This window comes from Dendrobates tinctorius, unplaced genomic scaffold (genome assembly GCF_039654945.1).
Source record: "Dendrobates tinctorius isolate UK_male_01 unplaced genomic scaffold, ASM3965494v1 ptg000243l, whole genome shotgun sequence".
Taxonomy (NCBI): domain Eukaryota; kingdom Metazoa; phylum Chordata; class Amphibia; order Anura; family Dendrobatidae; genus Dendrobates; species Dendrobates tinctorius.
In genome coordinates, this window is record NW_027361910.1 from 6,912,403 (window position 1) to 6,923,117 (window position 10,715).

At 43.8% G+C, this 10,715-nt stretch overlaps 1 protein-coding gene across 2 annotated transcripts; it reads right to left on the bottom strand.

The window, feature by feature from the left end:
* Nucleotides 1–973: 973 nt before the first annotated feature.
* On the bottom strand, nt 974–10,318 carry RAN (RAN, member RAS oncogene family). 2 transcript variants are annotated; one of them, XM_073557042.1, is made up of 7 exons: nt 10,198–10,318; nt 9,162–9,206; nt 9,001–9,085; nt 4,400–4,525; nt 1,670–1,857; nt 1,403–1,573; nt 974–1,246 (listed from the first exon to the last, which is right to left on the bottom strand). In XM_073557042.1, exons 2-7 carry the CDS (start codon nt 9,195–9,197, stop codon nt 1,202–1,204), a joined length of 651 nt encoding a protein of 216 aa, XP_073413143.1. In that variant the 5' UTR covers nt 9,198–9,206; nt 10,198–10,318; the 3' UTR covers nt 974–1,201. The 2 variants fall into 2 exon arrangements, with proteins under 2 accessions (XP_073413143.1, XP_073413144.1); XM_073557043.1 differs by lacking the exon at nt 10,198–10,318 and adding an exon at nt 10,044–10,165.
* Between the last annotated feature and the right edge of the window lie 397 nt (nt 10,319–10,715).

Consider the following 10,715-nt stretch of genomic DNA (forward strand, 5'->3'; position numbering starts at 1 on the left):
GAAAGTCAAGAATAAAGTCAGTGACCTGCCAAATTCAGGCTACACTACTTTCATTCTCCTGGACCCATTATCTGTATTTGGCAAAAGTTCCCTTTTACTACAGATTCTCATCTATTGGTATCACAGGCTATGCCTAATCTTGGATCTCCTCATACCCAACAGAGCAGACTTCAGCATCTCCCACCACCATCATGACACCCCCCCCCCCCCCCCAAAAAAAAAAAAATATCAGTGTCTACCCTTCAGGTTCATTTCTAGAACCCCCCTGCTCTTCTCCATCTACAGCTCAGAGTCCCACAGCTTTCATTATCACCTATGAACGTCACCTCCTTACTAACCAGAATCCCAAAATGTCTGCCATTTCATATTTTTTCCCCCCATGCTAGATTTCTAAAACTTAACATGGATAAAACAAGTTCTTTCCACCATCTGCTTTTTAAAGTCAAAAGTTGGATACTTCTCTGCCCTGGCATCAACTGTCAGGGTAGATTAGGTAGGACCTGCCTTACCTATACACATTAGATGCTATGCCCATCCTGTGAAAGTCTGGCAAGTTTGGCTGACTTATCTAAGGCATTTGGGGATGTTTAGGGTACTGCACACCAAAGGACATTATGTGCCAGTGAAACAGATCAGAAAGTACTTGTCCTTTATCTGAAGGAAGCAGTTATTGTATCACAGAAAAAAAAAAAAATGAATGTTGTCATACTGCTGCAAAATGCAGTTTATTAATCTGACCCAGTGAATAAAACAAAACTGAAAGACATGAAGTATCTAAGTATCTGGCAAGGTGCACCCTGTGAATGCTATGAAGATTAATGCCTTGAAAAAAGTTCTCAAAATAGGTGACATTTCAGATTCAACCAAAACAGTCAAAGGCAAGTGTTTTACAGCATAAAGAAACAAGATTAGGTCAATCTCTACAGTAAATAACTGTCAAATGGCAATCGTCATTGATGTCAAGGAACTTGGGTATTTGAAATACAGCTTTATTATGATCTAAACGAAAAGGTATGGGAATGACAGTAACAAACAAGATTCACCACTGAATATTGTGATGTGACTGTAGCAGTCTTAACTTAATATTGGAAATTTTAGGGAATATTTGCAGTCCCAAACAGCTAAATATGCATCGCATCACATCACCGGACAGTTGCCTATAAAACTAGACTTCTGACTCTTGGCTCCCACTTCATTCACCTCACAGATCATCATCCTCATCTGGCAGTGCTGTGGTCTGGGCAATCTAGCAGTGGGAGGAAAAAAAATAATTGTAATTTATTGCAAAAGAGGTGGTTCTTTTAACATGGAAAAAAAGTTCAATAAATATTTGAGCAGAAAATTGTACCAGAGTCAAGATTTCAGTTAACAGGAAATTAGCAAATCAGCCAATAATGCTTACCTGTAAATCATTCTCATATTGTGCTGCAAGTGCAGGATCCATAACCACTTCTGGTGGTGCAAGAGCAGGCATGGCTACAAATTCAAGGTTGGGATCACCGATCAGTTTTCTGGCAAGCCAAAGAAATGGCTTTTCAAAGTTGTAGTTACTCTTTGCAGAAATATCGTAGTACTGGGAAAGAAAAGTGTTCAGTTAGTATTTAGACTGCACCAGAATAGAAAATAAAGCACACCTAACATTGCACTCATGAAAAGTTTTAAAACCAACCTGAAGATTCTTCTTCCTATGGAACACGATGGACTTTGCTTTAACTTTTCTGTCCTTAATGTCCACTTTGTTGCCACACAAGACTATGGGGATATTTTCACATACTCGCACAAGATCTCTATGCCAGTTAGGTACATTCTTGTATGTGACTCTTGATGTAACATCAAACATGATAATGGCACATTGAGCTATTAAAATTAGATTAAAAAAAAGTTGTCAGTGTGATCAACACTACCACAAAAGGAAAACTTAAAATTACAAGACAAATAAAACATTGTTTGGAAGAGGCAAAAAAAAAAAAAAAAAAAAATATATGCTTGACAAGTGTGACCAAACTTTTACTGTTGTTGCTGCCTATGAAGTATAAACAGTAACCGATAGAAAAAATAAAAATATGGTTCTCACCTTCTGACGGCCCCCCCTACGCCCTTAGCGGCGCTCCGCGTACATTCCATTCCCAGGGAAGACTGCGCCATATCAGGTGATTCACGCACTGCATCCCTGGGAACGGAAGATGCTGGCAGGATGGCTGAGATGCAGGACGACTCTGGGGGGCCATCAGAAGGTGAGTATAATCTTTTTTATTTTTTAATTCTATTTTTACAGGAATATTGTACCCAGGGCATGGAGGAGAGTCTCCTCTCCTCCAGACCCTGGGTAACATCCACACATGAAGCGCTCACTTTACACATGGTGGGCATAGCCACATGCGTAAAGTGAGCATTTCAATGCAATCCTATGGCGGCGGAATCACTGCAATTCCGCAGTAATGGATATGCTGTGAAATTTACAACTAGGATTGATAGGGAATGAGTTTAAGCTGTGGGAAAAATGCACGAGGATCGATTGAGTAGGAAATAGTATGCAATATAAACACTTAGTTTCTACCTTTAAGTAGATTGCAATCTGAATTGCATGTCAAAAATATGGCCAAGGGGGAGAAACCCCTTTGAGAATAAAGTATCATTAGAATACCCATCTAAATGCATTACATTTAAGCTTGTATTAAAGGGAGATAGACAGCACATACAAGATACCCATAGATCAGGCAGCATGCATCAGACACCACCTGTATGATTCCAACCATATATTTTAACTCAAACACTGCAGCATTTCAGAGAAAAACAGTATAACATAGCCAGGGGACTGACCTGCAAAAAGGTAGGTCTCCCCAGTGGCTTCTCCCTGCCTATTCCCCTTGAGTGATTGGTCTCCGTGTGTGCCTGTGCAACCATTCCAAGTAGTCTCCCATGCAGCTTGGTCCCAGATGGCTATTAAACTTTTTTCTTTAGTTCTGAACCACTGCAGCATTTAACATACAGTTGGGTGTCTGATAGACATTTACAGATCTATTGGCAGCATGTATCAGCTGTCTGGATCTCTTTAGTACTGCACAGTAGTTAACTGTCCATGCTTTGACAGATATAGAGCATCTTTATACTGTATCCAATGCTTACACAGGGCTGTGGAGTCAGAAGTCCATTTTGGTGTTGTGTGAGTTAGTCCATTTTTATACCGACTCCAACAATATTTAACAAATTGTGCTGTAAGGCTGTGTGCCACGTAGCGATTTTGAAGCGTTTTTGCCGCGATTTTCAGCGCGAAAACGTTTAAAAATCGTGTACAGAACGCTCCCCATGCATTCCTATGGCATTCCGCACATGCTGTGCTAATGCTGCGCTTTTTCCCCGCGGCGGAATTGCATCGCGGAAAAAAAAAATCACGGCATGCTCATTTTGTGCGGAATCGCAAAGAACTGCCGCGATTCCACACCCATAGGAATGCATGAGAATCGCTTACTTCCCGCACGTTGCTATGCCCACCATGCGGGAAGTTAAGCGTCTTATGTGCGGTTGGTACCCACGGTGTGGAGGAGAGGAGACTGTCCTCCAGGCCCTGGGTACTATACCCCGGCAAAAAAAAAAAAAAAATAAAAAAAATAAAAAAAAAAATGGGGGTATATTTACCTTCCGGCGTCCCGCGCTGCATTCCCAGCCTAGCGTTCCCAGTAATGCCTTGCGGCAAGGCCCCGTGATGACGTAGTCTCGCGAGCTCGCTATAGCAACGTGAGACTACGTCATCACAGGTCTCGCAAGGCATCGCTGGGAACGCTGAGGCCCGGGACGCCGGAAGGTAAATATACCCCGATTTTTAATTTTTTTTAACATTCTATCTTTTACTATTGATGCCGCATAGGCGGCCTCAATAGTAAAAACCTGGTCACACTTGTCAAACACTATGTTTGACGAGTGTGACCAACCTGTCAATCACTTTCCAAGCGATGCTTCAAATCGCTAGGAAAGTGCTTGAATATCGCATGCGAAAATCGCAGCAAAATCGCGATCATAACCGCGGTAAAATCGCGTGGATAAAACGCACGATTTCTGGGAAGGAGTCCGGTTTTCTGTGTGCGTTTTAACACGCAACGTGGGCACATAGCCTAAAGGTTTTTATGATTTGGTAAAGTTACAAAATGCCCTAGTCATGATCTAAGGATCTAGGCTTATAGTTGAGATGAATCTGTGATGCACTTTATGTGCATGCTCAGTAGTGAGGCAGTGCCGAGTCAGAAAGTCAGGGAAATTGTGAACAGTGACATACGACAGCAAGACTCTTATTTGACCAGGTGATTTAGCCAAGTTTTATATAATATACATTAGATAATCCTAGTTTTATAGAATGTTAACGATTTTACCAAGTATGACAAACTTGCACCATTCAAAATCTTACCCTGAATGTAATAACCATCACGAAGACCACCAAACTTCTCCTGACCAGCAGTATCCCATACGTTAAATTTAATAGGACCTCTGTTGGTATGGAACACCAGTGGGTGGACTTCAACACCAAGTGTGGCTACAGAGAATAACAGAAAATAGTTGAGTATAAAGTCAGCCATCTTTGTATCATTAAAAAAACATTTATACGTTGGCAATTCATATTAAAATTTTCAGACAATTAGGCTGTATTTACAATTCTATTACAAGTAGCATCCAAGATTAATAGCAAGCTCTGCTTCATCTAGAATGTGTAATAAAATTTGAGAACATTTTGTAAAAGCTTTTCTTCCTTGAGCTTGGAATTTTTCTTTGTGAAAAAGGAAAAAGAAGTCACTTAAGTGAGCAAAATGTATGTTTTGTCAGTGAGAAGTTAGCTACAGAACATCCAAGTAAGCCCTGTAATATGTATTGGGAGTATACCAGAGCCTAAAGCATGTTCACAGGATGGGTAATAAATGAATTGACTCCAAAACAATTTAAAGGGAATCTGTCACCTATTTTTTTGACTATAAGCTGTAGCCACCGCCATCAGGGGCTTATCTACAACATTCTGTAATGCTGTAGATAAGCACCCGATGTAACCTGAAAGACGAAAAATGAGTTATATTATACTCACCCAGGGACGTTCTTGGCCCGGTCCGATGGGTGTTGCGGTCCGGCGTCTCCCATCTTATAACGATGACGTCCTCGGCCTCCAGTCGCAGCTTCTGCTGAGGGCAGAGCAGAGTCCTGCAGTACACAGGTGCCGGACCTCTCAGACACGACAGGAAAGAAGAGGACGGCATCATATGAAGATGGGAGGCGCCGGACCGGACTGTGACACCCATTGGACTGGACTGCGCCCCTCCCCCAATGAGTATAATCTCTTCTCTTTCAGGTTACATTGGGGGGGGGGGCTTATCTACAGCATTACAGAATGCTGCGCTGCAGATAAGACCCGGATGGTGCCGGCATCTCATTAAAAAAAAAAAAAAGGGGTGACAGATTCCCTTTAAATGCCAGTTTTGACAGAAGGGTTCTGGTACTACTATCCTGCAACCATAAAGCTATCTGCACACGCTGTGGTTTTTGCGGCAGCAGAACTGCAGCAGTTCTGCAGACAGTGTACAGTAGCATGTTATCTATGGGATTTACACTCTGCTGTGCACATGCTGTGGATTTTTAACTGCGGAAAAGCTACGGTTTTGAATCCGCAGAAAGAATTGACGTGTCAATTCTTTTGTTGAGGTTTACCATCTCCTCCACTGTAGAGATGATAAACCACAGGCCAATCCGCAGGTAAAACCACAGGTCATTTTACCTGCGGTTCCGCAGATAAATCCGCAGCATGTGCACTTAGCCTAAGAGTGAGTGCTGCTGACATCCCCCTAAATTGACAATGCTATTTGAGAAGTATGAAGGGGTGAGGTGATAAGAAGTCTTGATTTTATACCCTACAAATTTATGAATTTGGACTGTCAAAGTTGTGTGGTTCCCAGAGTCTGGTGCCATCACCACCAATTTGGCCAGTGAGGTTGCAGCAGCACCTCCGAACTATTAATGCCCAGTCTACAAAGCAGGAGACCAGCACAATACATAGTTGAAAGAAAATACATTTGCAATACAACAAAAAAATATGGCATGCTTTTAAAGTGATTGGCAGCTTTGTTAGTGCAGATTACCTCACAAACCGACGAGCTCTTTTGTGATGACAGCTCATACAGGAAAGCTGCTTTTCTTTTGTAGGAGGCTGATGGGACAAGGTGTGGAGACTAACACCTTTAGCGGAAACGTTGCGTTTGGCGCAGGTCGCCGCACCGTCAAAAAGACGCATGCGGCAGCATCTGCATTCATCGGCACGGCCTGCGTACCTCATGCTAAAGATAGGGTATGCAGGCTGCATACTGACAGGCGGGGCTGAACAGAGCGGGCGGAGCTTCACAGAGGAAGCCAGCAGCCCTCTGCCATATGCTGTGAAACTAGCCATAGACAGCTCAGGTTAGTAAAATGAGCATCAATTATACTTTCCAGATACAATGGTTGTAAACTCACATGAATCCAATATGGCATGGACAAACTACCAGGTCCAAACCATTTAATAGTGAAAACTGAAATCTGATTAGTATACAGCAAAGACAGACATACCCTGGTTTGTAGAAGCCACAGTTCTCCGTATTGGAACTTTGTGGGTGCCTGATGCTACTGATTCAGTGAGGGGGAAAATAGTGCATTATACAGTAAAGATGTATATCTTTGTAACGTGTTAGCCAGTAGATTGAAAAATATTCAGAATTGAGAGTCCTCAGTGGTTGATACCTTTTAATGGCTAACTGAAAAGATGGTAACACATTGCAAGCTTTCAAGACTACTCAGGTCTAAATATGTGACTCTTCAGATTTTGTATTAGTCTATGCCTGATGAAGAGACCCGAGTAGTCTCAAAAGCTTGCAATGTGTTACCATCTTTTCAGTTAGCCATTAAAGGGAACTGTGGCCCCTTTTTTGAGATATCATATATCATTCAATTGTGTGTCACATAAGGATTCTCTTAGTACTTTTGCTTCCCCCTGACCCCGCACCTTTCATGCATAAATACATCTGAACCGATATAAAAAAGGTATTTATGCATGAAAGGTGCAGGGTCAGGGGGAAGCAAAAGTACTAAGAGAATCCTTATGTGACACAATTGAATGATATTATACGATCTCAAAAAAGTGAAAGATTCCCTTTAAAAAGGTATCAACCACTGAGGACTCAATTCTGAATATTTTTATACAGTACTGATTACTTTTTACTGTCTGAATATTGCCAGCATGTATACACAGTGGCAGGGCACATTCCAGTCTCGACGGTGCTTGTTGAGATTCTGAATGCATTATGTGTAGGGAGTGACGTCAGGAAGACAAAATAAGCTGACAGGGTAAATGCGCCTGGCCACTGCATACACGTGTAGCTGCATTCAGACAGCAATTGCTCTGGGAAGCGAGCAATGTAAATCAAAAGCAGGTAAGGGACCCAATATGCAAATTAGGCAATGTAACACCAAACTTGACCATGCCAAGGGTGCACCAAGCCTTTTATTTGTATTTGAAGTCATTTTCTCAAGAACAGTGGCTAGTATAATTTGCCCTAGCCTAGAACAAGTTCCCCACATTATACTATAGCCAGATTAAAATGCATTTGGGGTAACAGTTTAAAGAGTATTATATTTACCCCATAGAATCACTGAATAAGAGCATCAAGCACCCACAAATTTTAATCTGGAGTCTACTAGGCCACCATATACCTTTCTTTGCAAACACCAATATAATCCACATATGGTGAGCTAAACAAAGAGAAAACTTAATATAGCCTAAACTGTATGGAAATTTTACATTGGGGTTAGTTTAGAATGCTAAGAGGAATTCTCAAAATGTCAAGAATTTCCTTGTAACAAAGTTCCCATCTGAACAGAAACTTGCGTATGTAAATGGTGAGACAAATAATGGGTCATATTCCCTTTAGAAAACACCACATTTAAGTGGAAATACACCATACACAAATGCTAACTTACCCCAATGGAAGAAAAACCTCAAATTAACAGCATACAATATATCAACTAAGTCAATTTCTTTATTATCAAACTATTGGAGAAATTAAAACCCCTTGATCACCTTCCCAATTTAAGATGGGATTACACCAATTGATTTTTAGAATTACAAGCCTAGCGACTGGCAAATACCATAGTTGGACGTTTATTAGAGATTACACAGGCAGACTGCTATTAACATGCACTGCGTGATCTGTAGTAAGCCGCCATTGCTTCACATCTCTGGGTCCTCAAGAGCCATCAACAGGTCATGGTTTTCCCTACCATTGCACAGGTGATGGAATAATAATGGGCCTCAAAAATTGTTTGTGGATCACTGATTTATTTTCCTTCCAATACTATTGGAAAAAAAAAAACAGCGTTCTGCAAAACCAGAAGTGACAGCGCGCCGCAAAAAAAAAAAAAAAAAAAAATTTGTTTTTGCGGTCCCATTGTTTTAAATAGGGACGGTGTCCGTACGCTGTATAAAAGTTCAAGCAAGCTTGATCTCTTATCACGGACGCAAAAGACAGCCCTCACGGCTGTACGGCACACCATTGAATTTTTGCGGGCGGACAGAACGCTATTGGAGCCGCAAAATCGGCCCGCAAAAATACAGTAAGTGTAAGACCAGCCTTAGCTTGGCAATACCAAGGAAATCATGAAACCATGACCAGTTGGTTGAGCACCAGAGTCTTTGTACACTGTTCTAGGCAGTGCAAATGCCGTTTACACAGGATGGCGTCAAGACCATGAGAAGCGTCTCATTCACGATAATCAAGCAATGGACTAAGATTATCACTATTAGACCAGCGTGTCCATATTCAACACACTGAAAAAGTTTCCCTGCTCCTGCCAGCTGTGTTGACACCAACCCATAACCTGTTGGGATGGAGAAAACATTCGGCTCCTACCCACATATACACAGAGCAATAGAAGAAATTCTAAAGGCAAGAATTTGTCTGTCGTTTTCACAGAAATCCAATGAGCTTGAGCGCAACTTACCTACATATTTCTTCTCAAATTCACCAGTCAAGTGACGTTTTACAAAGGTTGTTTTGCCTGTACCACCATCACCAACCAGAACAAGCTGTAAAACACAACATTAGATGTAATGGGAGTGATTAATTTATAAAAAACAAAGAAATAGATCAGAAATTATTTACCTTAAACTGAACTTGAGGCTCTCCTTGGGCTGCCATAGTTTATACCTGGTTAGAAAAAAAAAAAAAATGTAGATTTTATCTGGTCGGCAACACGAGTAGCCACATTGAGAAGAGTATAATAGGCCACTCATCCCCCAGAGCAGCAGCTTTAGGCCCCTGTCAGAAGGACAGAGGGTGTTAGTCACCCACCCCTCATACACCCACTGCCATGTGGACTAAGGACGCTTTATCCACCAGACCTGTGGACTATGCAGTGACCACCAGACGATACAGGTCCCATCAAAGCCCTACAGGACCAGTGATCCCATAGGCAGACATCACACATGGGTGGGGGGGGCAGAACTTTCTCCAGATGAGCAGCACATCCCATCCCTCCATGTCTGGCCTCATACAGCCACTAGTGACAAGCCCGGAGGAGCCGATGCCTGATAGCTGTGCATTCACGTGGGAGAAAGTTAACACCAAATAAATGTGATAACAACCGACACACAAAAGCCCACCCGAAAGTTAACGTGAACCGGCAGAGATACGCGAGCGGCACCCGGCACTGGCGGCCAGACGGCGGCCTGCGGGGAGGGAGACTCCCGCCAGTCACATGTGGGAGAGGAGCGGGCACTAATGGCGGCGCTTCCTGCTCCCGTCCCAGGCTGCACACCCGGGCTCCTATTGTTCCCCACCTGACACATGGGGAGAGCCGGGACCGTCCGCGCAGACACGGGCCGGGGGCGGGCGGGGCCCGGATAGTGCACAGTCACGGGCGGCCTATACCCGGGGAGCCCTCACAACACGGACACACCATGGAGAGGGAAGCGCGCCAACAGCGCTCGCGTCCCCGCCCCCATCAGCTGCCCCTCCGCCGCCGCCCGGTCCCGTCCAACTCACCGACGGGAATCCCTCCCAGAGCCTCGCCAATCAGCTAAATGTACACCTGATCGCCACTAGAAGTATCGGGGACCCGGTACCACCAAGGATGGCGCTGATGAGCGGCAGATTACGCAGTGAGGCCGGGCGCTGTCTCCCGCTGAAAAACTCTCACCTTCCAGAAGCGTCTGTGAGGCAGCGAAAGAAAATGGCGGAAGCAGGATTCAAATAGCAGGGCGCGCACTGGGCGGGAGGGGCGGTCACGTGGGAGGGGACTGACGTCACTGCAGCCAGCACTGCGGCGCGCGGGATCCAAAAGGGCGGGAAGGTTTTGTTCAAATCACTAGAGGCTATGAGGGATAAGCAGTCATTACAGGGGAGGAAAGGAAGGCGTGGAGGCCAAATGCCTGGCTAACTGCTCACACAGGGAGGTGTGTAGCCTACATGCTTGACAAACATGACACATATGGAGGCATGTAGCCAGCATACCTGGCTAATACCCTACTGGGGGAGGTGTGTAGCCTCATTCCTGGTAAAAAAAAAAAAAAACCCATAGAGGGAGGCGTGTAGCTCACATGCCTGGCTGAAACTCCACAGAGGGAGGCGTGTAGCCCACATGCCTGGCTAAAACTCCACAGAGGGAGGCGTGTAGCCCACATGCCTGGCTAAACTCCACAGAGGGAGACAAATAGC